Raw genomic sequence first — 27,585 nt, 5'->3', positions numbered from 1 at the left:
ATGCATTTTTCTGCCCATTAATCACTGATTTTCTCCCCATATATCACTGATTTTTTTCCCCATTTCTCAATTATTTTTTCCCCCACTTTTCCCCGTTTCTCACTGATTTATTCCCCCATTTTTCATGGATTTTTTTTCCCCCATTTCTCACTGATTTTTTTCCCCATTTTTCAAAGATTCCCCCCCCGTTTTTCACTGATTTTTCTCCATTTCTCACTGATTTTCCCACCATTTTTCATGTGGTTTTTTTCCATTTCTCACTGATGTTTTACCCCATTCTTATTACCATTCTCATAGCTCTATTTTATATTTATACATATTCTTATATTTGCATTATTTCTGTTATACACTAGATTTTTCATAGATATTTGCTACTTATATTTCATTATATTTTACATGTATACCAATCTATTTCTATTCTTTATATTTTATTTTTATATTAGCTATAAAAACCGTGCCTCTACCCAAATAAAAAGCATTTAAACAATCCTTTTAGACTATATTTAGGTATTTTTTATGGTTCTGTTTTTCATGCATTCTACACCCACCCCTCCCTCTCAATGTTCTGGCACCCAGCATGACCCCCCCCCCCCCCCCCCATGCCCGACTCACCTGCTCCTCCAGCGCAGCCCGGCTCCCTTTCCCAGGGACCTTGGGGTGCCCCAAACCACGTCGGAGCCCCCAGTCTCCACACCCTCCCCCTCCGTAGGGAACGGGAATGGGATGGGGAGCACACAGGACAAGAAAGGAACACAAAAGACACACTGGACAGAGAGAAGAAAAGGGCTGGAAGCTGGATATGAGGATGAAAGTGGAGCAGCAACAAACCTCAGGACTCTTGACTAGAGAGTGTGGCTGCTGAACGTCTCAAAAAAAACCCCCAGCTCCAACACAACATGCTGTGCTCACGGCTCGGCCTGGGACTCGTCAGTGAACATCTCTCTCTTGCCAGGGCCATAAAGCCCCCGAGAAAACACGAGGTGAGGTTGATGTGCTCCGGCTTTGCTCCTGCTCAGCCCTAACCCCCAGCCCCTGCTGCCAGCGAGCACCCTGATCTCTGAACCTCTTCTCAGCTTGTTTGTACGCTTCCAAATTCCTTCCTCTTTCTTCAAGCTTCATCTGTTTCCTGGCATTGGGAGAATGACAAGTGTTTAGCACAGCGCAATGAATACAACAGTCTCATTTTCAGAAGACACGACTGAACGAGAACCGACAGCAGCACTGCTTCGAGACAATCTGGGCACACGTTTCCCTTCCAGCAATCTGAGTGTTCTTTTGTGTCACGCCTGAAATTCTGAAAATGGTTTTTTGAGAAAAATTATCCATAACTAGAAAACAATCAAACCAAATAAATAGAACCCCTATGATATAATAACAGCCCATATACTACAACACTCCAATTCTAATATTAATAAGAAAACAGAAATTAGCTACACAGCATTACCTCAAACAAACACTACATACTGGCAAGAATCAAAGCCACCACAAAATAATTCAAAAACTACCCTATGCCTTATGCTACAGGCTAGAACGCCATCGGCAAACCTTATCAAGGTATCCTTTAAAAACAACGCCCCACCAAAAACAAAAACAACACAAAACGCCATTCAAGAACTCCCTTATCAACACCTGAATGAAAAAACATGGCATTAGATAAATAGACCATAGCCCTTATCATACACCATCTACAAACAAAATAAAGCTATACCATACATCCTCGAAAACCACCTTCAAAGCACGACATTAGAAAAAAAAACTTTCCAGAATTAAAAGCTGTATCTAACAAAAGCCGTCCGATAAAATTAACAACCAAGCCCCCACCATCAGAGCTGCCCCTACTAAACTCCCCATCGTACATATGAAAAATCAGTTTTAAAAACCTACTTCAATTCATTCTGCCTCAAATACAAAACCATCCAGAAAGTTACCTTCACTCAAAAACAAAAGCGCACGTAGTAAATAACATTAAAAAATAAATCAGCACACTACACACCACAAGCATAAAATATTGAATTAAAACCAAAAATACCCCTATTCATTAAAGAGCCCAGCCGCAAGCTATATTTAACTATAACTTCGTGCAAACGTACACATATCATTAAAATAGATTTCTTTCAGAATACAACTGATGATCTAAAATAGTAAAATGTCCGAGAACGATATTATAATAGGATATCCTCGATCATCCTCCCGCAAATTCTCTCCACTGTATTGTCCGACACACACCAGAAAAAAAATCTAGTTTTTACTTTTTTCAGCTAACTTCTCATTTATTAGCTGAGAGGAATGTTGAATTTGTCTTTACAAATGAGCTGTGGATCAGCCTGTAGATAAGGCTAGCACTGAGAGATAAAAGAAACAATGGGATGGATTCCACTGATTGATGAATGGAAAGAGATAGTTGCCTTTACAAACAAACTGCAGGGCTGCTGATAAATGAAATTGGATATCGAAAGATGAAAGAAGCAACGGGGGGAAACTATGAATTCTATAAGAATTAAAAATTAAAAGGGAGGGTTATACATTAGAGGGGAATTTCAGGTATCAGGCGTTCCGGGAAGTCTGTGCCTCTCAAGTACCTCAGCCAATGGGAAAAGAGAGAGGGAAATGCGGCCGGGAAAATAGGATAAAAAGGAGGCTGCGTCCTCCAAAAATTGGAGAGATCCCAGGGGAATGTCCCATGGCCTCTCCCTTTATTCGAATAAAGCAAAAAGGACTCCTCTGTTTCCTTTTTGGACATAAACCGCTGGTGTTTGTGGATTAATTTTCCTGACATTTAGCAACATATTGTTAAAAAAAAAAAAAAAAAAAAAGTGATCCAGAAGAGGGCAACATTGACAGCCATTCCAAGACAGGATGAACAAATGCTTTCACATTGACAGAGGATGCTGCGATGTTCTGAGAACAGAAGATAGAATAAAATAAAGGAAGGTGATGTTACAAGACAGAAAAGGGTAAAATAAAAGGAGTACCTGAGACTGGGGGGCGGGGGGGAAGAAAATGGGGAAATATTAATTGCTACACACTAGGTACAAATGCTTTTTACAAGTAATTTATGAGAAGCAAGCTAAAAGCGTCTTACTGCTGCTAGTGATATCATGCTCCAAGCTCTGCTAATAATTCCTATTTCTAGCAATAGTTAAATTGAACTCACTACATTCCAACTATTTTTCTGCTTGTTTAGATGGCAGATCCGTTTGGAACACACCTTAGTATAGCAAATTCTATGCCCAGGTAGGGACCTCTCAGTTCTTCCATAAAACATTTTCTTCTGCATTATGGCAAGCCTTTGTTTTAGCTTGACAGCTTTCTTGAAACTTAAATTTACGCATGTATCCAAAGACATTTGCAATTCCAGAAATTGGTAGGCACATCATATGGAAAGTAAATAACATTCTCGAGAGGGAGTTGCTTTGTTACTGAGGGGATGAAAAGCAAGGCTAGAGCTAGTAGAACTACCCAAGAAATTGGACTTAACGCAGCTTTTACAAGGCTCAAAGTAGCCATACCGAGATGTTTGAGCTAAAAGCCCCAGTTACCAGACTTACAGGCCTAATAGTTATCACCACACCACATTCCCTGGTTGCAGTATTTTTAACAGCAGTGCAGAACGCTACTGAAAATTATTTTTAGGTTGAATTGTTCTCTCCCCTCACTGCCTGTGTAGCTGTTAGAGGCTTCCAGGAGGCTGGGGAAGCAGACTGCTGGTTTCACTTCCAGACACGTCACTTCCATCGTCTGCTGGAGGGCACTTTGAAGCCCGTGTCCTTTTCTTGCTCTATTGTATCTGACAACTTTCCTCCCCCACGTCTGTTTTTTAGCGGGCAGCATTTTTGGAGGGCCAGTCAAAGACCTCAGGCTCCGAGAGAATTCGTCTGCTTTGCTCTGTTTATGTGTGCAACAGATGGGAGCAGCAACTAAGTCAAGTAGTAACTTCTGAGCTGCCCAGTTATCAGTAAACCAAAATATTCTTTTGTGACTCTCGCCAGACGAACATATCATCCTATCCGAGTCACACACTGCCCCTCTGGCATTTTCCAGTCAGACAAAGAATTCCTGGCCCCTTCCTTGCATGAACCTCAGCTCTCCACCTTGTTCCAGAAAGAGTTCTAGATCCAAGGCCCAGTGAGCCAGCTACCCTTTGCTGCCCTGAGCAGTATGGAAACAGCCAAGCCCCAGCCCTGCAGCCCTGCCTAACTCGCCTTTGCCTCCCAAACCTGAACCTTTTCCTTGGCTGTGGCATCCTCACTCATGCAATCCTGAAGACAAAAATCTGATTTGGCAGGTGAGGCCGTTTCTAACGCAAAAGCTTCACCAAGGTTTCTCTTCCAACTTCAGCCTTAAACAGTCCTGTCCTCCTCAGACAGCCCCCACCTCCAGCCTTTAGCTGTAAATACTTACTGGTTTATAGCTAATGCTTGCCACCCCTCAAAATTAAGTCTTTTGATATGCATTTACATCCCTCCCTAACCATGTCCTCATCACCCTTCCCAAACTCAGCCTCATCTCCAGGCCTAGAACCTCTCCCTAGGTGAGGGACTGTCCTCGGGTAGGAGTGCTGACAGACCTGTGCATGAGCCCAGCTGCATAGCCCGTGCTAATCCCAGCCCAGCTCTAGCCTTCAAACCCACTGGGGCTTTGGTACTGGAGGCCCAGTTACAGTAACCCCTGTGGCCGTTCCGCTTCCAGGCCATCTGTGAGTTGTGATCCCCCACCCTACACCACTTTGGTGAGAAATGCATTCCTTTCTTACAATAAAGTTTTCATTTTATGTCTAAATTCAAGCATTCCGAGAAAACGTGTAGCAATTCTATCAAGACAGACATGACAGGCACCAACATGAGTCTTTCATTACACACTTTTCATGCCTTCTCTCCACAGATTTCTTTGAGGCAACTCTGACTCCTTTTCTCACAGGCAGCTCCACACAGCACCGACTCCTCCTCTCCTCTGTACGACTGGCTAAACCCCAGCCTGTCCCTTCCCCAGCCACCTGAGCCTGTCTGTCCCACACACAGCATCCTCTCACCTTGTCCATCCCTTGCACGGCCACGTGTCCCTTCCTCCTCGCAGCACAGCCAGCAGGCTCCAGCCCACACTGCAGCAGGCTCTGCACCTCCAGCTGGAGCTGTGCTTAGTGAAACTGGCAGCCAGCTGACCCACGCTTTTATAACAACCAGCCTCACTGGGCAGGCAAGGCTGTTTCCACTCCTTGCTAATCAGTACAGCTGTAACTCGTTGGCAACTAGTGCCTTCTGCACTATCCTTACAAACTATTCTCCTACAGAAATGGACCGGAATTCCGCGGGGATTTTCCGGGGATTCCGGGGGGATTTTCTCGGGAATTCCGGGGGCATTTTGTCGGGGATTCCGGGGGGATTTTATCGGGGATTTCTGGGGGATATTCCCGGGGATTCCCGGGGGATTTTATCGGGGATTCTGGGCATATTTTCTCGCGGATTCCGGGGGGATTTTCTCAGGGATTCCGGGGAGATTTTATCGGGGATTCCGGGGGGATTTTTACCGGGAAATCCGGGGGGATTTTCTCCGCGATTCCAGGGGGATTTTCCAGGGGATTCCGGGCATATTTTCTCGGGGATTCCTGGGGGATTTTCCAAGGGATTCCATGGGGATTATCCAGGGGATTCCTGGGGGATTTTCCCGGGGATTCCGGGGGGATTTTCACTGGGATTCCGGGGCGATTTTCTCAGGGAATTCCGGGGGATTTTCTCGGGAATTCCGGGAGGATTTTCAGGAGTATTCCGGGGGGATTTTCCCGAGTATTCCGGGGGGATTTTTTCGGGGAGTCCGGGGGGATTTTTTCCCGGGGATTCCGAGGGGATATTCCCGGGGAATTCCGAGGGGATTTTCCCGGGGATTCCGGGGGGATTTTCCAGGGGTTTCAGCGAGGAATTTCCCGGGGAATTCCCGGTGGATTTTCCAGGGGATTCCGGGTGGATTTTCTCGGGGATTCCGGGGGGATTTTCCCGAGTATTCCGGGGGGAATTTTTCGGGGAGTCCGGAGGGATTTTCCCGGGGTATCCGGGGTGATTTTACGAGGAATTCCGGGGGGATTTTCCCGAGTGTTCCGGGGGGATTTCCTCGGGGATTCCGGGGGGATTTTCTCGGGGATTCCGGGGGGATTTTCTCGGGGATTCCGGGGGGATTATTCTCGGGGATTCCGAGATTATTTTCCCGGGGATTCCGGGGGGATATTCCCGGGGAATTCCGGGGGGATTTTCTCGGCGATACCGGGGGGATATTCTCGGGGATTCCGAGATTATTTTCCCGGGGAATTCATGGGGATTTTCCCGGGGATTCCGGGGGGATATTCGCGGGGATTCCGGGGGATTTTCTCGGAGATTCCGGGGGATTTTCATGGGGATTCCGGGGTATTTTCTCCTGGATTCCGGGGAATTTTCCGTGGATTCCTGGGGGATTTTGCCGAGTATTTCGGGAGAATTTTCTCGGGGATTCCGGGGTGATTTTCCCGGGAAATTCCGGGGGATTTTCTCGGGGATTCCGGGGGGATTTTCCCGAGTATTCCGGGGGGATTTTTTCGGGGAGTCCGGAGGGATTTTCCCGGGGATTCCAGGGGGATTTTACGAGGAATTCCGGGGGATTTTCCCGGGGATTCCGGGGGGATATTCCCGGGGAATTCCGGGGGATTATCCCGGGGATTCCGGGGGGATTTTCTCGGCGATACCGGGGGGATATTCTCGGGGATTCCGGGATGATTTTCCCGGGGAATTCCAGGGGATTATTCCGGCGATTCCGGGGGGATTTTCTCGGCGATACCGGGGGGATTTTCTCGGGGATTCCGGGGGATTTTCCAGGAGATGCCGGGGGGATTATCCCGGGGAATTCTAGGGGATTTTCTCGGGGATTCCGGGGGGATTTTCCCGGGAATTCCGGGGGGATTTTCCAGGGGATTTCGTGGGGATTATGCCGGGGAGTCTGGGGCTATTTTCGCGGGGATTCCGGGAGGTTTTTCTCGGGGATTCCGGGGGGATTTTCCCGCGGAATTCCGGGGGGATTTTCTCGGGGAGTCCGGGGAGATTTGCCCGGGGATTCCGGGGGGATTTTCCGGGGGATTTTCTCGGGGATTCCGGCTGGATTTTCCAGGGATTCCGGGGGGATTATCCCGGGGATTCCGGGGGGATTTTCTCGGGGATTCCGGGCATATTTTCTCGGGGATTCCGGTGCGATTTTCCAGGGGATTTCGTCGGGATTATTCCGGGGAGTCCGGGGGTATTTTCTCGGGGATTCCGGGGGGATTATCCCGGGGATTCCGCAGGGATTTTGTCGGGGATTCCGGGATGATTTTCCATCGGATTACGGGTTGATTTTCCCGGGGAATTCATGGGGATTTTCTCGGCGATTCCAGCGGGATTTTATCGGGGATTCCGGGGGGATTATCCAGGGGATTCCCGGGGGATTATCCATGGGATTCCGGGGGGATTTTCCGGGGATTCCGTGGAGATTTTCCGGGGATTCGGGGCGGATTTTCTCGGGAATTCCGGGGAGATTTTCCCCGGGATTGCGGGGGGATTTCCCGCGGGATTCCGGTGGGCATTTTCCGGGGATTTCGGGGGGATTTTCTCGGGGATTCCGGGGGGATTTTCCCCGGGTATTCCGGGTGGATTTTCCCGGGGAATCCGGGGGGATTTTCTCGGGGATTCCGGGGGGATTTTCCCGAGTATTCCGGGGGGATTTTCACGTGGATTCCGGGGGGATTTTCTCGAGGATTTCGGGAAGATTTTCCCGGAGATACCGGGTGGATTTTCTCGGGGATTCCGGGAGGATTTTCCCGAGTATTCCGGGGGGATATTCTCGGGGATTCCGGGGGGATTTTCCCGAGTATTTCGGGGGGGTTTTCTCGGGGATTCCGTGGGGATTTCCCCGGGGATTCCGGGGGGATTTTCCCGAGTATTCCGGGAGGATTTTGTCGGGGATTTCCGGGGGATTTTCTCGTGGATTCCGGGACGATTTTCCCGAGGCATTCCGGGGGGATTTTCTCGGGGATTCCGGGGGGATTTTCTCGGGGATTCCGGGGGGATTTTCTCGGGGATTCCCGGGGGATTTTCCCGGGGAATTCCGGGGGGATTTTCTCGGGGATTCGGGGCCCATTTTCGCGGGGATTCTGGGCGGATTTTCCCTGGGATTGCGGGGGGATTTCCCCTGGTAATTCCAGGGGATTTTCCCGGGCATCTCGGGGTGAGTATCCCGGGGATTCGGGGGGCATTTTCCGGGGATTCCGGGGGGATTTTCCAGGGGATTCCGGGGGGGCTTTCACGGGGATTTCTGGGGGATTTTCGCCTGGATTCCGGGGGGATTTTCTCGCGGATTCCGGGGGGATTTTCCCGGGGATTCCGGGAGGAATTTCTCGGGGAGTCCGGGGGGATTTTCCAGGGGAACTCCGGGGGATTTTCTCGGGGATTCCGGGGGGATTTTCCATCGGACTCCGGGTTGATTTTCCCGGGGACTCCGGGGGATTTTCTCGGGGATTTCTGGAGTATTTTCCCCGGGATTCCGGGCGGATTTTCTCGTGGATTCCGGGAGGATTTTCCCGGGGAATTCCGAGGGATTTTCAGGGGAATCCGGGGGGATTTTCTCGGGGAATCCGGGGGGATTTTCCAGGGGATTCCGGGGGGATTTTCTCGGGGATTCCGGGGAGATTTTCTTGGGGATTTCTGGGGGATTTTCGCGTGGATTCCGGGGGGATTTTCTCGCGGATTCCGGGGACTATTTTCCCGGGGATTCCGGGGGAAATTTCTCGGGGAGTCCGGGGGGATTTTCTAGGGGAATTCCGGGGGATTTTCTCGGGGATTCTGGGGGGATTTTCCATCGGACTCCGGGTTGATTTTCCCGGGGACTCCGGGGGATTTTCTCGGGGATTTCTGGAGGATTTTCGCGTGGATTCCGGGCGGATTTTCTCGCGGATTCCGGGGGCTATTTTCCCGGGGAATTCCGGGGGGATTTTCTCGGGGATTCCGGGGGGATTTTCTCGGGGATTCCCGGGGGATTTTCCCGGGGAATTCCGGGGGGATTTTCTCGGGGATTCCGGGGGGATTATCCAGGGGATTCCGGGGGGATATTGCAGAGTATTCCGGGGGGATTTTCCGGGGAATCTGGGGGGATTTTCTCGGGGATTCCGGGGGGATTTTCCCGGCGAATTCCGGGAGGATTTTCCCGGGGAATTCCGAGGGATTTTCAGGGGAATCCGGGGGGATTTTCTCGGGGATTCCGGGGGGATTTTCTCGGGGATTCAGGGGGGATTTTCCAGGGGATTCCGGGGGGATTTTCTCGGGGATTCCGGGGAGATTTTCTTGGGGATTTCTGGGGGATTTTCGCGTGGATTCCGGGGGGATTTTCTCGCGGATTCCGGGGGCTATTTTCCCGGGGATTCCGGGGGAAATTTCTCGGGGAGTCCGGGGGGATTTTCTAGGGGAATTCCGGGGGATTTTCTCGGGGATTCTGGGGGGATTTTCCATCGGACTCCGGGTTGATTTTCCCGGGGACTCCGGGGGATTTTCTCGGGGATTTCTGGAGGATTTTCGCGTGGATTCCGGGCGGATTTTCTCGCGGATTCCGGGGGCTATTTTCCCGGGGAATTCCGGGGGGATTTTCTCGGGGATTCCGGGGGGATTTTCTCGGGGATTCCCGGGGGATTTTCCCGGGGAATTCCGGGGGGATTTTCTCGGGGATTCCGGGGGGATTATCCAGGGGATTCCGGGGGGATATTGCAGAGTATTCCGGGGGGATTTTCCGGGGAATCTGGGGGGATTTTCTCGGGGATTCCGGGGGGATTTTCCCGGCGAATTCCGGGGGGATTTTCTCGGGGATTCCTAGGGGATTTTCCAGGGGATTCCGGGGTGATTATCCCGGGGATTTTCCTGGGGGATTTTCCCGGGGATTCCGGGGGATTTTCTCGGGGATTCCGGGTTGATTTTCCCGGGGAATTCCGAGGGATTTTCTCGGGGATTCCGGGGGAATCTTCCAGGGGATTCGGGGCGGATTTTCTCGGGGATTTCGGGGAGATTTTCTGGGGGATTCCTGGGGGATTTTCTCGGGGATAGCGGACGGATTATCACGGGTATTCCGGGATGAGTTTCTCGGGGAATTCAGGGGGATTTTCCCGGGGAATTCCGGGGGATTTTCTCGGGGATTCCGGGGGGATTTTCCCGGGGATTCCCGGGGATTTTCTCTCGGATTTTTTTCCCCAATTTTTCAAGCATTTTTTCCCGCAATTTTCGTGGATTTTTCCCAAATTTTCCCCATTTCTCACTGATTTTTTTCCCCATTTCTCAATGATTTTTGCCCCAATTTATCAAAGATTTTTTTCCCCATTTCTCACTGATGTTTTTCCCCATTTTCCCCCCATTTCTCACTGATTTTTATCCCCCATTTTTCAATGATTTTTCCCCATTTCTCTCTGATTTTTTCCCCATTTCACCATGATGTTTTCCCCATTTCTCACTGATTTTTCCGTTGATTTTTCATGGATTTTTCCACCCATTTTTCGTGGATTTTTTCCCCATTTTTCCCCATTTCTCACTGATTTTTTTCCCCCATTTATCACTCCTTTTTCCCCATTTTTCCCCATTTCTCACTGATTTTTTCCGCCATTTTTCATGGATGTTTCCCCCAATTTTCATGGATATTTCCTGATTTCCCCCCCGATTTCTCACTGATATTTGCCCCCATTTCTCTCTGAATTATTCCCCCCATTTTTCATGCATTTTCCCGCCCATTAATCACTGATTTTTTTCCCCATTTCTCACCGACTTTTCCCCCCATTTCTCACTGATTTTTATCCCCCACTTCTGACTGATTTTTCCCAATTTTTCGTTGATCTTTTTCCCCATTCCTCACCGATTTTTCCCCCATTTCTCTCTGATTTTTCCATCATTTTTCATGGTTTTCCCCCCCCCATTTCTCACTGATTTTACCCCATTTCTCACTGATTTTATTAATGTTTGTATTTCTATTTCTAATTATGTTTATTTTTATATTTATATTTATTATTATTATTTTGCATGTTTATGTTTATGTTTATATCTATGCAGGTTAACGTTTGTGCATGTTTATGTCTATGTTTATATTTATGCATATTTATTTTTATGCCGGCGAACGCGGGCAGGCGTTTTATGTAGATGCCTATCCGCCGGGGTCCTAGAGAGGCCGCCATCTTGAGCGTGTCGGGACTCTCAAAATGGCGCCTCGGGCGGCACCCCGGCTGACCTGCCAAAAATGGCGGCAGAAAGGGCGGGAAAAAATCAGGACCCCGGTGTGTAGGCATAAGATGCCTGATTACATCGCCGACGCCGATCCGCTCGCCGCCAATTTTCCCGGACGTTTCAGAGTGTGCCGACAACGGCCGCGCGGTCCCCGGTGCCGCGGGCGTGAGGGCGCCGGCGGGCGCGGGCAGGCGTTTTACGTAGACGCCTATCCGCCGGGGTCCTAGAGAGGCCGCCATCTTGAGTGTGTCCGCACTCTCAAAATGGCGGCTCGGGCGGCACCCCGGCTGACCTGCCAAAAATGGCGGCAGAAAGGGCGGGAAAAAATCAGGACCCCGGTGTGTAGGCATAAGATGCCTGATTACATCGCTGACGCCGATCCGCTCGCTGCCAATTTTCCCGGACGTGTCAGAGTGTGCCGACAACGGCCGCGCGGTCCCCGGTGCCGCGGGCGTGAGGGCGCCGGCGAGCGCGGACAGGCGTTTTACGTAGACGCCTATCCGCCGGGGTCCTAGAGAGGCCGCCATCTTGAGCGCTGCCGCAGCGCTGGGTCCCGGCCCGCGGGCCCTTCCGCCATCCTGAGAGGGGCACGGTGCAGTACCCGCCTGTGTCCACACGGCGGCAGCACTGCCGCCCAACTCAGCCCGGCACTGCCGCCCTGTCAGGGACAGCCAGAGAAGGGAGAGAGTTCCAAGCACCAGAGTCCCCACCCGTCATAAAATCCTCTCAATGAACGCCCCAAAAAAACCCCGACCCAAACTAAAAATGCCCTGCCTCTGACCAAATGAAAAAAAAACCCTTTTATATATAGAAATCATCTATTTTTTAATATTTAATTTATAGTCATAATCTAGACATATTTCATATATTCAATTTAATTGCTATTCTATTTATCATATATACAATATTATTTTATTATTCATTATATACATAGATTTATATTACTAATGTTATTTCTATTTTATCTATATCCATATATATTTGTAGGTTCATTGTTTTTAATATTATTTATTTAAAAGCTCTGCCTCTAACCAAATAGAAACAAAAAACTCGATTATTTTAAATTATATTTGAATATATTTTTCTATTTAGTTTTCATATTTATATCTGTAGATTTATATGTCTATATTGTGTATTCTATATTTATATACTATTTAATGTAGTTTTTACTAGTATATTAATATACTATATGCTATTTACATTCTATTATAACATACTATTTAATATAACATATTAAAATCGATAAATTATTTATATTACATACTACATACATGTATTTTATATTTATATTTATTTCTATAGATTTATACTTACATATATATATGCATATATAGTTATAATAATTTTATGTCAGTATCTATTTTTGCATATTTGTATATTTTTGCCTATATTATTTTCAAAAAATCCTCCTCTAACCAAATAAAAACCAATAAAAAATTCCTTTTAAAGTCTGAATATTTATATATTTCTATTTTCATAACAGAATATAATGTAATGTAATATATTTATATATTGGTTTCTTATATTTGCTTATATATTTTTATTCTTGATCTTTTCTTTTATATTTACAGTATCTATAAAAAAACCCTACCTCTATCCAAACACAAGCCAATAAAACATTCCTTTTAGACTATATTTAGCTGTTTTTTAAGGTTCTGTTTTTCATGCATTCTACACCCACCCCTCCCTCTCAATGTTCTGGCACCCACCATGACCCCCCGCCATGCCCGACTCACCTGCTCCTCCAGCGCAGCCCGGCTCCCTCTCCCAGGGACCTTGGGGTGCCCCAAACCACGTCGGAGCCCCCCTCAGCCTTTTTTCCTCACCCCAAAGAAGGCACAGAACGACTCCTTTAATGAAGTTGTTTTAACAATTGTAAGGCTAGAGCTTTTGGTATCCACTGCTTGCCATCCCTCGTAAACCAATTTTTTTCTTCTTTCTTCTGCAGCTTAATAAACCTCTTTTTTTCCCCATAGTTTTCCAAATGCATGTATTACCGCATATGCATATTTAGAATCAGTAAATATATTTAATGTCTTGTCCTGCTATAATTCACAGGCTCTCACAAGCGTGTGCAGCTCTGCTGTCTGAGCTGACCAGGTGGCTGGTAACCTCCCCCCTTCCTTTAATTGCTTTCCATTCACGATAGAGTATCCTGTAAATCATGAAGAATGGGGGAAAAAATCCGTGAGAAATGGGGAAAAAAATCCATGAAAAATGGGGGAACAAATCAGTGAGCAACGGGGAAAAGTGGGGAAAAATTAATTGAGAAATGGGGAAAAAATCAGTGAGAAATGGGGGAAAAATCAGTGAGTAATGGGGAAGAAATCCCTGAAGAATGGGGGGGAAAATCAGTGAGAAATGGGGAAAAGTGGGGAAAAAATCCGTGAGAAATGAGGGGGGGGAAATTCCATGAAAAATGGCGGAAGAAATCAGTGAGAAACGGGGAAAAATGGGTAAAAAATCCGTGAGAAATGGGGGAAAAATCCGTGAGAAATGGGGGAAAACATAAGTAAGAAACGGGGGGGGAAAATCCATGAAAAATGGGGAAAAATCAGTGGGAAATGGGGATAAATCTGGAAAAAATCAATGAAAAATGGGGGAAAATATCAGTGAGAAATGGGGGAAAATGGGGAAAAAGTCAGTGAGAAATGGGGAAAAATCAGTGAAAAACGGGGGGAAAACTCCATGAAGAATGGGAGAAAAAATCAGTGAGAAATGGGAGAAAAAATCCCTGAAGAATGGGGGAAAAAATCAGTGAGAAATTAGGGAAAGTGGGGAAAAAATCCGTGAGAAATGGGGGAAAAATCAGTGAGTAATGGGGAAAAAATCCCTGAAGAATGGGGGGGGAAATCAGTGAGAAATGGGGAAAAGTGGGGGAAAAATCCGTGAGAAATGGGGGAAAAATCAGTGAGAAATGGGGAAAAACATAAGTAAGAAACGGGGGGGGGGGAATCCATGAAAAATGGGGAAAAATCAGTGGGAAATGGGGGGAAAAATCAGTGAGAAATGGGGGAAAAACATAAGTAAGAAACGGGGGGGGAAATCCATGAAAAATGGGGAAAAATCAGTGGGAAATGGGGATAAATCTGGAAAAAATCCATGAAAAATGGGGGAAAATATCAGTGAGAAATGGGGGAAAATGGGGAAAAAGTCAGTGAGAAATGGGGAAAAAATCAGTGAGAAATGGGGAAAAATCAGTGAAAAACGGGGGGAAAACTCCATGAAGAATGGGAGAAAAAATCAGTGAGAAATGGGAGAAAAAATCCCTGAAGAATGGGGGAAAAAATCAGTGAGAAATTAGGGAAAGTGGGGAAAAAATCCGTGAGAAATGGGGGAAAAATCAGTGAGTAATGGGGAAAAAATCCCTGAAGAATGGGGGGGGAAATCAGTGAGAAATGGGGAAAAGTGGGGAAAAAATCCGTGAGAAATGGGGGAAAAATCAGTGAGAAATGGGGAAAAACATAAGTAAGAAACGGGGGGGGGGAATCCATGAAAAATGGGGAAAAATCAGTGGGAAATGGGGGGAAAAATCAGTGAGAAATGGGGGAAAAACATAAGTAAGAAACGGGGGGGGAAATCCATGAAAAATGGGGAAAAATCAGTGGGAAATGGGGATAAATCTGGAAAAAATCCATGAAAAATGGGGGAAAATATCAGTGAGAAATGGGGGAAAATGGGGAAAAAGTCAGTGAGAAATGGGGAAAAAGTTAGTGAGAAATGGGGGAAAAATCAGTGAGAAATCGAGGGGAAAATCAGTGTGAAAGGGGGGGGAAAAATCGGGATCGGGGACGTGGACCGGGACCGGGATCGGGGACCGGGACCCCGCCTGTCCCGCCGCTGCGGAGGCGGGGGATGCTTTATGGGACTGCCCGAGCTGGCGGTGCCGGGTCTGGGGCGTTGGGGCGCGCCTTGGGGGGCTGCGGGTGCGCTCGTTTCCTCTTCTGCATGGCCTTCTGTGTGAGCATCTCTCGTTGCGACTGCTCTTGGAGAGTCAAACCCCTCCTCCTAAGTGGTCTCAGGAGCCTGGCAGGGTGAGTTTTGTTTCACAGGGGAAAGGGCCACTGGTCGTGTCCAGAGACCTGTGCACCCAGCCAGGTTTCTGCCTGATAAAATTCCAAATGGATGAGGATTTCTCCCAGCCCCAAGCTGCCCCCACCTGTAACCCTGGCTGCCTTTGGGGTGCCCAAAGCCTCCTCTGTGCAGATCTCAGGAACCTGGGAGGGGTGAACAATGTTGCACAGGGAAAAACCCCACAGATTTTATCTCCGGGCCCGGGGCCAGGAGCAGGCATTTGCGTGCTATAATTCCAGAAGGAGCACGGTGTCTCCCAGACCCAAGCCGCATCCAGCTGTGACCCAGCTGCTCTTGGAGTGCCAAAAGCCTCCTCGTAGCTGATCTCAGGAACCCTGGAAGGGTGAGTTTGGTTTCACAGGGAAAAGGCCTCAGTTTGTGTCCAGAGATCAAATAAGGGACTCTGCTTTTCCTCTAGTTCTCCTTCCTGTTTTCACCTGGGCTACAAGGATGGGCATGGCCTGTATTTCTCATATCAAAGTGATGTTACTAAATTTGTCCAGAAGTTCTGATTATTATTTTTATTAGTAGTAGTAATTTTCTGATAGAAAACACTCTCATTTTGCCTTTCCCACGTTGTTTCCAGGTGCTGCCCAGGATGGACATCTGTGGTCTCAGACAGTGATTCCCGAGGAGCAAGGAAAGCCTTTTCCTCACCTGCACAGCTCAGGTGGATGGGACAGAATTGGTGTGGCCTGACAAGGCAGGAACAGCTGTCTGTGTTCTGGAGTGCCTTGAAAGCTTTCTCCGTCAGGTTTGGAAGGGGTTTCTCTTTGGGATTTCTTGTGATGCAGCACCACGGGTATCCCTTTGTGCCAAGTCCAGTGCTAAAGGATTGAAGAACTGACAAGTGGGGTCTGGGATGAAAATGCCTCTAATAAAATTCAGCAAAGACTACAATAAGAGAAATGAGCATCCTTTTAATGTCTGAAATAGTTAGGAATAAAAATGCTGGAAAAGGGCACTCTGAATTGGTGTCACTTGTCATGGATAAAACCCCAGAGTGAGGAATCAGAGCAGAAGTTGAGAGCTGGAATCCTTCTGCAGTCGACTTAATTTTCTTTTCCTCCTCTCTTTCAGGACAGGAAGAATCACGACTCTCCTGGCATCTTTGCCAAGAGCTGTGGTGTTTGATCAGCCAAAGCCCAGAGGCTTCAGCACCAGAGGTCTGAGCCTGGAGGGCTCCTGGTGCTGCCCGTGCTGTGGGCTATGTCAGAGGATGCAGGGTTCCTCTTTGCCTCCCTGCTGGGATTAACTGCCATGGGAATGTGGGATCTGGGTGAAACTCCAGCTCTCCTGGTGTTCAGGGGAGCAAGGTCTGAGGGACTCCTCTCTGGGGATGTGCGGTGAAGGACTGAATAGTGTGGAAGGAGAATATTTATAAACTGTATCACTGTTTCTCCCAAAATTGGGGTGGAGCACTGATGGGGGCGGTTGGGTTTGGTCTGGGCCTGTTATTCTTTGTGCAATTTTTAAATTCTCTTGTATGATTTACTGTCCGGTATCTTTCTAACAAAAGCTGACATAAATTTAGATTAAGGATTAGAACTTGGGTCCATTCATTGCAAACATTTGACAAGGCTGGAGGACTGGGGTGGTGACTGCTCTCAGGAAAGGTTACTTATTAATACTGTGTCAGATTTCCCGCAGTGACTGTCAGGCCTGCATGGCTGTGAGTTCGTGCTCTTCTCACTGGGGAAATAAGTTCAGCAAAATTAGAAATTTTAGAAAAATCCAGCTAAAAATTCCACTCTCCTTGCACACTCTTTACACACTTCTTGCTCACTTTTTGTACGCTGCTGGCACTCCTTATAAACTCCCTGCACACTCCTTGAAGATCCCTTACACACTTCTTGCACACACCGGACATACTCCTTGCACACTTGTTGCATACATCTTACGCACTTCTTGCACGTTCCTTGCACACTCCTTGAGCAGTCAAGCGCCGAGCAGTTGATCACACGCATTGTACTCTCCTCACACACTCCTTATACACTCCTTGCACACTCCTTGCATCCTCCTTGCACAGTCATTGCACAGCCCTTGCATACTGATTGCATGCTCCTTACACACTTCTTCCACTCTCCTTGCACTCTTTACACACTCCCTGCATACTCATTGCACACCTATTCACATGCATTGCACACTCCTTACACTCTTTACACACTTCTTTGTACAGTCCTCACACACTCCTTATACACTCCCTGCACACGCCATGAACACCCCTTACACACTCCTTGCACACTTGTTACACACATCTTATGCACTTCTTGCACACTCCTTGAGCACACTCCTTGAGCAATCGATCGTCAGGCATGAGCAGTCGAGCACCGAGCAATTGATTATGCTCATTGCACATTCCTTGCACGCCCCTTACACACTTCTTTCACATTCCGTACACACTCCTTACACACTTCTTGCACACTCCTTACTTCTGGTGCACTCCTTGCACACTCCTTGCACACTTGTGGCACATACACTGCACACTCCTTGCACAATCATTTACACACTCACTGCTCACCAGCACACTCACTTGCACACTCATTGCACACTTCGTGAATAATTCTCACATACTTCTTGCACAGTCATTTTCACACTTCGTGCACATTCGCACACTCCTTACGCACTTCATCACTCGGTGCACGATTGTTCATGCAAGAAGTGTGCAAGGGGGTGCAATAAATGTAAAAATGAGTGTTCAAACGAGTGTGCAAGTGTGCAAATGGGTGTTCTGATAAGTGTGTAAACGAGTGTGCAAATATGCGATAATTGTGCAAATGAGTGTGCAAGAAGTGCCCTACGAGTCTGCAGCGAGTGTGCAACGAGTGTGCAGCGAGTGTAGGAGCAATCGAGCACAGAGAGATGGATCAAGGCAGGAGCAATCGAGCGCCGCTTGACGGGTCAAGGCAGGAGCGGGGACACCTCTCTTCCGGGTGGTGGCAGTCCCACATGGCAGGGTCCCTTCCGCCCTCTGCAGGGGCACGCTGCAGTATCGCGCTCTGCCCACAAGGGGGCGGCACTGCCGCCGAACTCAGCCCAGCACAGACGGAGAAGGGATGGCAAAAAGGAGTCCCAATAATTCAAAAAAATCCTCCTAAACGAATACCCCCCAAAAAACCCGACCAAAACTAAAAAAACTCCTGCCTCTAAACAACGGAAAACAAAAAAAAAACCACCTTAAAAAACCCTAATTACATATTTTTAAAATATTTCATTTATGTTCATATTCATAATCTATACATATTTTATATATTTAATTGCTAATATACTATATAAAATATTATTATATACATATTTTTGTATTACTAAAATTTATTTCTATTTTATGTATATCTATATTTTTATATATTATATATTGTATATTTCTATTTTTAATATTATTTATTCAAAAGCCCTGCATCTAAGCCAATAAAAACAAAAACCCCCTTTATTTTAAACTATATTTAAATATATTTATTTATAGTTTTCATATTTATAGTTGTAATTGATATTTATATATCTATACTATGTATTTTATAGCTTCTCATATAATAATATATACAATATTTTTTCTATTAAATACTGCATATATACACCTAGATTTATATTTTATATAGACTTACATATATTTAGATATGCATATATATTTATAATTTTGTGTCTGTATATATTTATTGTATATTTGTATATTTTTTATGTTTATATTATTTCTAAAAAACCCTGCCTCTTACCAAAGAAAAACAAATATTTATTTTAAACTATACTAAAATATTTTCGTATTTCTATTTTATATTTATACATATTCTTATATATGCATTACTTAGATTATATACTAGATATTCCATAGATTTGCTACTTATATTTCTTTATATTTTACATGTATACAAATGTATTTCTATTCTTTATATTTTATTTTTATATTAGCTATAAAAACCCCGCCTCTACCCAAATAAAAAGCATTTAAACATTCCTTTTAGACTATATTTATGTATTTTTTATGGGTCTATTTTTCATGCATTCTACACCCACCCCTCCCTCTCAATGTTCTGGCACCCAGCATGACCCCCCCCCCCCCCATGCTCCACTCCCCTGCTCCTCTCCCAGGGACCTTGGGGTGCCCCAAACCACGTCGGAGCCCCCAGTCTCCACACCCTCCCCCTCCGTAGGGAACGGGAATGGGATGGGGAGCACACAGGACAAGAAAGGAACACAAAAGACACACTGGACAGAGAGAAGAAAAGGGCTGGAAGCTGGATATAAGGATGAAAGAGGAACAGCAACAAACTCCAGGACTCTTTATTAGAGTGTGGCTGCTAAACGTGTCAAAAAAACCCCAACTCCAAAACAACAGATTGTGCTCACGGCTCGGCCTGGGACTCATCAGTGAACATCTCTCTCTTGCCAGGGCCATAAAGCCCCCGAGAAAACACGAGGTGAGGTTGATGTGCTCCGGCTTTGCTCCTGCTCAGCCCTAACCCCAGCCCCTGCTGCCAGTGAGCACCCTGATCTCTGAACCTCTTCTCAGCTTGTTTTTACACTTCCAAATTCCTTCCACTTTCTTCAAGCTTCATCTGTTTCCTGGCATTGGGAGAATGACAAGTGTTTAGCACAGCGCAATGAATACAACAGTCTCATTTTCAGAAGACACAACTGAACGAGAACCGACAGCAGCACTGCTTCGAGACAATCTGGGCACACGTTTCCCTTCCAGCAATCTGAGTGTTCTTTTGTGTCACGCCTGAAATTCTCAGTTCCTTAGTACTCTGCCCCAGTCCTTCCCTCCCCTCTCAGCTGCCTCACAAATTACACTGGACTAATGTAAGCTCCCGTGGCAGCGATGTCACCAACAAAATGGTTTCGTTACCTGAACGGAAAAGGATGCGAGACCCAGCACTGCAGGCTGAACTGGAGCACTGCTTCAGAACAGGGCACTGCAGGTGGAGGCTACAAGCTTTTCTAAGAGAAACAGTGCCTACCAATGGGGCAGAATGGCGAAATTCATTCCAAGCTTTTGGAGAAAACTTCCCAACTCACAGTAGTAAAATTGAATAGTGCTGGGTAACTAAAACAAAAACGAAAGTCAAACCTAAAACAAAACCCAAACCACTTTTTGAGATTATGCTTGCTTTATACCACTAGGGCTTGCTGTTATTGAAAAACACTAGGTGGAACACTCCTACTGTATGAGAAACACTGACAAATAGTCAAATGCACAGAAAACCAAACACAACCGAAATAGCAGCATTAACACGAAAAAACCCTGCTGAATTAATTGCTCAAATATATATACCGAGCCTTGCTGAAAGGAGTGTCATCAGCCTGGTTTGGTTTCCTCCCTTTAAAGTTTTAAAGTAACTGACCTTCAACATCTCACGGAAAAGCATTTCTCTGATGCTACAAAAAAAGCCTTTTCTTACACCGTATTTTAGCCCTGAACTTGCAAAACCCCCCAAACTAACAATTCACCACATACAGCAATGGAGTTATTCCTCTCCTTGAGCACGAGTCAAGCTAAAGCTATGGAGACAAGAAAAAGAAAAGCGACTTCACGAGGTTCCTTTGGACATTACAGAATCGCAGAGAGGTTTTCTATTAGCTCAGCAAAATGCACACCCAGGGTAGTAGATGCTGAACTGCAGCGAAGCCTGGAGAGAAATGCTTTGCTTTCAGAGATAAAAATTTAAATAAATATTTACATGCAACCAGGCGTCTACAGATTGCCTGATCAGAAGTCCTTATGAAGAAAAAACCCCGGGGGTGTCCTCTCAAGGGACATAAGAAGAACTCCTGGGCTGGGACTCAGCCTGGCTCAGCACGGCTCCGCCCACGGCCTGCAGCCCTTCCACATCTTGGCAACGTCCCCACAGAGCCCAGAGGATTCCAGGGCCGAGGTTCACCTTGGCCATTCTCCTGCACTTCAGGGTGCATTTGCTGTCAGACCTGCCTGTGCAGAGCAGCCACACGCTGCTCAATGGTGCTAAGTCTTGACTCCAGAGCTCTGAATATCGTGTCTACCTGCAAAATAACCAGGGAAAGGTGCTTGGTTATGCACAGAATTTGACAACACAAAGAGCACGCGTGGATGTCAGAGAGGGCTCAAATCCCCTCTCACATCACCAATTCTTTTCACGTGATTCTGTCCCTGCTACTTTCATGCTTTGACACGTCACCCAACTCTAATATTCACTGTGCACACAGTAACTTTTTCCAGCCTTGCTAAGTGTCAGAGCCACACACTCAGCTTTTGCTGGACGACCTTCAGCTTCCAAAGTCAAGTTCCTTACACTATTTGCTCCCAGCTCCTCCTACCTGCAGTCACAAATCAACTTGATTTATGACGTAATATTTCAAGACAAAGTTACAGCAAAAATATTAAGTCCATTTGCACAAAAGGCAGAAAAGATAAGTGAAGATCTGAGGAGGTGAATCAGAAGCAACTAGAAACAACATATCAAATGACTGAGACGTAAATAGGAACCTAATGTTGTGCTTGACCCACAGAAAATGCTAATTACAATGAAAATTGAAGGAAAAGTTACTGAAAATCTTGCATAACACAAGATACCAATGACATGAAGCCATCCAGTACACATTACAATGCACGGAATTGCTCTGGGTGAAATAAGCTGTTCTGCAGAATCTATTGAAGTATATTAAGGTTTCATACAGGTGATACAAACAAAGAATGACATAAGGTTAAATCTCACCCTTTCCAGCACCTCTTCCAAGACAGCCTGACTTTCAAGAGTAAGAGGTTCCTCATGAAGAACAGCTTCATTTTCTGGGGTTCCTAGAATATAACTGAGATGCCACAGTTTAGGTCATGTACTTCCCACTCTGAAGCTAAAAACCCAAACATAGCACTGCTCCAGAGCCCTGAGAGACAGCCACGGACTCTGTCTGGGGCTACAGGATACAGTGAGAAATTGCACAGACACCAAGACCAGTGCAGCATTGGGAGAAGCAGCATGACTCTCCAAGAAAGTGCCATTCTGCAGCCAGGTTAGTGCTCAGAGAATTTGACTGTCATGGAAAAAAAAAAGTATCACAGCTGTGGAATGAAGAAAAAACCCAAAAGCACTGTCCAGAGTACAACAGTGAATATCCACAGCAATTCAGCAAAATAAATGGGAACTTCAGAAAAAGACAGAGACATTAAAACTAGTCCAGATGAACAACCACTGTCTATTAAAACAACGCTTGCATGAAAGAACTGTGGTGTGGAGCCTAAATTCAGGATATAGTTATTGAAGAATACTTTAAGACCACTTTTAAGTTCTATAAACCAACTAAACCCAAGCACACTTTCATTTTCTAGACACATTTGAAGACGGCTGAGTGAAAGCCTCAAGCACATACTCACTTGTCAGATTTGGTTTTGCCCACCTTAGCAAGAACAGAGCAGATGTAGCCAGTACAGGTCAGACCCACCCCAAGTCCTGCCTGAGCCCCTCAGGCCACACTTACTGCTGATAATGCTGACCCCACACAGGCTCCAGCCAGGCCTATTTGGTGCTTGGTTTGTGTACTCTTCTGATCAATGAGAAGGAACCCTCCCATGCCCTGGACCTGGTGATATTTTCTTGGCTGGAATGCAATTTCTCATACAAAAGGCAGGCCTGGTTGTTTTGGGTTTTTTTTTCCTTAGGATTTGCCTTACACAGGTTCCTCACAACTGAGCACTATGATGCCAATAGCAGCAATACAGAGCAGCAGAAAAAGCTGCCTCTAGACTTGCCAGAGTATAACACGAGCACCCTCAGTGCGATGCCTGGTGAGTGAAGTGGAGCTGGCAGCCTGACCCATAAACAGTCTGCATTTACCTTTCAACAGAGTCAACGCTGAAACAGAACAAATCTCTCTTGTAGTCGATATGCCGTGAGGTACACCTGTAGATGCTGCCAAGTGTCCTTGAGCAGCCAGAGCAGAATAAGGTTTCTACCATGCTGTAAGTAAGAAATAACACTTATTCAGAAGAAAATAAAAGGAAGCACCCCTCCCCATCCCTTTTCTTAAAAAAAAAAAACAGGCATTAGAATTCTTTTAAGCATTCATTCTTGCTTTACACAGTGTAAATTATGAGCACTCATCTTTCAGCCTGAATTTGCAACAGCTCCTCAGGCTGATGGACCTCAGCAAGACCTTCAGAATCACTAAACTGTGGAAGGGACCTTCAAGCTCATCCAGTGCCACCCCCTGCCATGGGCAGGGAAAGCTTCCACTATCCCACATTGCTCCAAGCCCCAGTGTCCAGCCCGGCTTTGCACAATTCCAGGGATCCAGGAGCAGCCAGAGCTTCTCTGGGCACCCTGTGCCAGGGCCTCCCCACCTTGCCAAGGAACACTTGCTTCCTGATATTTAATCTAAACCTGCTTTCCTTCATCCTAAGGCCACTCTCCTTGTCTATGACATGTCCTTGTGAGAAATCCCTCTGCCTTATCCCATAAGCAGAACGTACAGACCACCCCAAGTAAGTGCTCCAGGGGTTCTCGGGGCCACACGAGCACTCCGGGCCCTTTACCCGGCCTGTCCTCAGCGCCTTCCCCGGGAACTCCCGACTGCCCCGGGACTGTGCTCAGCCAGGACCGGCGCTCACCATCCGTATTCGCCGGGGAGCTTGGACACCTTCCGCTCCGGGTCCACGGCGACGCTGGCAGTCGCACCTGCAGCGGGAGGGAGGGAGGGATGGAGGGAGGGATGGCGGCAGTGACCGCGGGGACGCGCCGGGGTGGCAGGGCCGGCACTCACTGCGCAGCAGGATGCAGCCGCTCTCCTCGTCATTGAACGCCCAGCTCGAGGTGTCGCCCACGGGCCGCCTGCAGCCGCCGCACAGGAACACCATGGGCATGGGGGCCGCCCCCGCCGGCTGCTCTCGCTGCTGCTGCTCGGCCAGGCCGCCGCCCGGCTCCAGCAGCGACAGCGAGCTCTCCAGCTCCGAGCACTGCGCCATCGTGTCCCGCCCGCCCGCCGAGGGAGCGGCAGCGGCCCCCACTCCCGACATCGCCTTCGAATCGCCCGCCGAGGAAGCGGCAGTGACGCCAGACACCGCCCCGGATCGCCCGCCCGCCAAGGCCCGCCCCGGAACCGCTCCCGGTTCCTGCCCCGGACCGCCCGCCCGCCAAGGCCCGCCCCGGAACCGCTCCCGGTTCCTGCCCCGGGCCGCCCGCCCGCCAAGGCCCGCCCCGGAACCGCTCCCGGTTCCTGCCCCGGGCCGCCCGCCCGCCAAGGCCCGCCCCGGAACCGCTCCCGGTTCCTGCCCCGGGCCTCCCGCCCGCCGAGGGCCGTCTCGGAGCCGCCCCTCCACCGTCCGTGGGGTCTCTGGACCTCGTGAGGTCACGGAACTAGAGCAGAGGATCAAACCAAAGCAAAGGATGTGCTTATTCCAGTACACCCTTATATATGAAGCGTTTTATCAAGTCACGCCTCATTCAGAGAGCATCCTGAGCTGGCAGAGCCCCACAAGGGCCATCCAGCCCAACCCTTGGCCCTGCACAGACACTCCAACAATCCCACCCAGGGCAGCCCTGACAGCGCTGTCCAAACGCTCCTGGAGCTCTGTGGGGCCGTGCCCAGCACCCTCTGTGGGAAGAACCTTTCCCTGGTATCCGACATAAACCCCTCCAGACGCAGCTCCAGCCGTTCTCTGGGTCCTGTCCCTGTAAGAGGGAGCAGAGACCGGAGCAGCCTCTCGGGAGGAGCTGCAGCCCTCGGTGAGCTCTGACTCAGCTTCCTCCGGGCTGAACAGGCCAAGCGCCCTCAGCTACTCCTGGTGTGGCCCCTCCAGACCCCAGCACTTCCAATCCAGATACATTCAGGAATGTTTTTCAGCCCAGCTGTGCTCAGGAGTGCCCAGGAACAGGGCGCTGCTCTGAGAGAAGGGTTTGGGACACAGCTGGCACTTGTCCACCCTGTCCCTACTTTACGGGACACCCATCTCAGTTGAAAACATGCTGAGGAATAACATGAATGTCCGACAAGAAGCGAGGATTGCATTTTCAGGGCTGCTCTTATATCTGTGCCATACATTAATACTCATTGCCACTGGATGTTTTCAGTCCCGAGGCAGTCCTTGAGCTGCGGGACCCCAGAGTGATTGGCACAGGCATCAGTTGTGCAATTCTCTTTCTGAGGGCGCTGAAGTACAATGAAGCAAAGCAGTGGGTCGGAGTTCTGAGCTGGCTTAAAAGGCACCACTGACATGGCTAACAGGACAAACTCCTCTGAGTATTTCTGGTCTTATGAATATTACTGGGATTACATAGATCCGATTCCAGTAGATGGAAGCAAGTTGGAGGTTAATAAATGTAAGTATTGTGGAGTAGTAGGTGCTAATCTAGCACAGGGAAAATGTTGCACAGCTTGCCTCACAGACCTGGTTTTGTTTCCTTGCAACAGAGTCCATGCCAGCGCATGGTTTCTGAGAATGGCTGGCTGACTTCAGGCTGGCTAATTACTAACACACACTCTGGGCTTTATCTTACAGTATTTGAAGCTGCAAGACTGCTGACACGAATTCTTATTTACAAGGACAGATTTTTTTTAGTCATTTGCTAAGGGGAAATTTGATGACTTGCGAATCTATAGTGTGGGGTGCTAGTTATCTGTGTGCTACCGCCACCAAAGTTTACTGAAAGAGCAAAAGTTTTCATTTAAAAAATATTGTGTTTTCATCTTGGGACAAGGCTGACATTGCAACTGGTAAGCATTCAGACTTTTAGTAAAAGAAATGTATGTTTCCACTGGCCAGGAACAATAAGCTGCAAACACACTCTTTTACCCTTCCTCCTTTGATTTAGTGCTGCTGAAATAATAAAGTAATAATATCCATTACTGTGAAAATGCTTTGCTGCTATGGAAACATTCTGCTGGGCTTTGCAGTTTATTTTCAAAGGATATGAAGTAATATTCATCCAACTCACCTTGCAATAGCTCATTCCATTTCACACCTGGCTTTGCACAGTGAAACAGCAATGTCTTTTTATGGCTAGTTATAGTGGCAAATGATTTTGTTTTTTCTAATGTAACTGCACTGGTTAGGTTTTGCTAAGATAAAATGACAAGCTGCATCACAGTGGATTAACCAAGGGTGGTGGATGGACTGACAAAGACCAAGGGAGAGCAAGGTAAGGTGCATTGGAGTCACGCTGCAGGCAGTGCTTTCCCTTGATTTCTGTCAAGCCTCTGCCTGAGGCTGTATCTTCACTTAATTAACAAAGTTATGGGCTTTACTCATTGCGGTTTATTTTACTGAAGATGGTTGCAATTGTTTGGATGTGATTTCAGAGACGAAAATTGCTTTTCCCAAGGTTATTGCCGTGAAATTATTATATATCCCAGGAAAATGTGATGGCCTTTCAGAACATCTTCATGTCTCTCTAACAATGCAAGAAACTGCCTTTCTGATGGTGAAGGTTGAATTAGCCTGTGTTAGGAGCTGCTTCTCCTTCTCTTGCTTGGACAGCAGTAGGACAAAGGAGCAGAAACTTACCCTGCACCAACTCTAGAAAAGCTTTTCTGTGCATTCAGATCAGCCGAGGGTTTATGGCCTCCCAGCTTAGAGCACCACACCTTAAAGAAAGTGGTGTGAATATCCACATCCTTCCACACAGAGACTCTTGCCCTCTAATGCTGTAGAGCAACATTTGGTGCTGCTGGGACCAGGCAAGTTAGGAGCAGCTCCTCTGATTCTCTTAAAGTCAGGGCAGATTATTACCCTCAGGGTAAATTACACCAGGGAAACCCAAACTGTTTAGCTAAGCTAGGTGTAACTCTCTGGTGTGTGGCTGACATAGCAAAACCCAAAAATCAGGAATAAACCTTACCCCTGTTTTCTCCTTAATAACATTTTTCTACCATTTGGATCACTTGGTGCAAAACAGAGGTGACATTTGTGATATAGCACTTCCCTCCCTGGCAATTGACAGGATATTTCTCTTTCTTCAGCTGCCTGTTTTCTTGAAATTTGTAGAAACTGAGCTCCTGAGCTTTACTCTCTGTTAAATTTAATTTAAATTTGTTGACAGTTCTGAGGAAGAAATTATCTCATATGTGCTTATGAGTGATCTCATCAGCTTTATTTCCATTAAAAAGCAGGGTAAACTGATCTTATATTGACTTTTTGTCCCACTTGTTTTCTCCCCCTAAAGAAGCAGAAAAGTCTGCCACCTTTCAGGCGTTTTGATATTCTAAAGAGATGAAAATATACATTTTTCCATATCAGCAGCCTAGGAGGAATAGAGGCTGCATCCTCTTGTTACCATCATTCTTCCTTCTCCAAATACCAGTTGAAGAA

The 27,585-nt window shown here is 47.2% G+C and overlaps 1 protein-coding gene and 1 long non-coding RNA gene across 7 annotated transcripts; one reads left to right on the top strand and one right to left on the bottom strand.

Moving 5' to 3' along the window:
* Nucleotides 1–787: 787 nt before the first annotated feature.
* On the bottom strand, nucleotides 788–24,368 carry MIS18A (MIS18 kinetochore protein A). Of its 5 annotated transcripts, none has more exons than XR_015808847.1 (6): nucleotides 24,042–24,368; nucleotides 23,890–23,956; nucleotides 23,117–23,239; nucleotides 22,001–22,094; nucleotides 20,990–21,308; nucleotides 788–1,126 (listed from the first exon to the last, which is right to left on the bottom strand). XR_015808847.1 is itself a non-coding variant. In XM_088181047.1 (6 exons), exons 1-5 carry the CDS (start codon nucleotides 24,292–24,294, stop codon nucleotides 21,228–21,230), a joined length of 618 nt encoding a protein of 205 aa, XP_088037173.1. In that variant the 5' UTR covers nucleotides 24,295–24,351; the 3' UTR covers nucleotides 788–1,126; nucleotides 21,191–21,227. The 5 variants fall into 5 exon arrangements, 3 of the variants coding, with proteins under 3 accessions (XP_088037173.1, XP_088037165.1, XP_014747670.1); XM_088181047.1 differs by having other exon boundaries at nucleotides 21,191–21,308; nucleotides 24,042–24,351; XR_015808846.1 differs by lacking the exon at nucleotides 788–1,126 and adding an exon at nucleotides 19,553–19,871.
* Nucleotides 15,138–17,046, top strand: LOC148225647 (uncharacterized). Of its 2 annotated transcripts, none has more exons than XR_015808843.1 (3): nucleotides 15,138–15,274; nucleotides 15,901–16,068; nucleotides 16,395–17,046. It is a non-coding gene; the product is annotated as an uncharacterized LOC148225647 (long non-coding RNA). The 2 variants fall into 2 exon arrangements; XR_015808844.1 differs by lacking the exon at nucleotides 15,138–15,274 and adding an exon at nucleotides 15,289–15,657.
* Nucleotides 24,369–27,585: the final 3,217 nt, after the last annotated feature.

Source organism: Sturnus vulgaris, chromosome 1 (assembly GCF_052056855.1).
Source record: "Sturnus vulgaris isolate bStuVul1 chromosome 1, bStuVul1.hap1, whole genome shotgun sequence".
Lineage (NCBI taxonomy): Eukaryota > Metazoa > Chordata > Aves > Passeriformes > Sturnidae > Sturnus > Sturnus vulgaris.
Note: the sequence above shows the minus strand (reverse complement) of the source record. Positions and strands in the feature narration are given on the sequence as shown.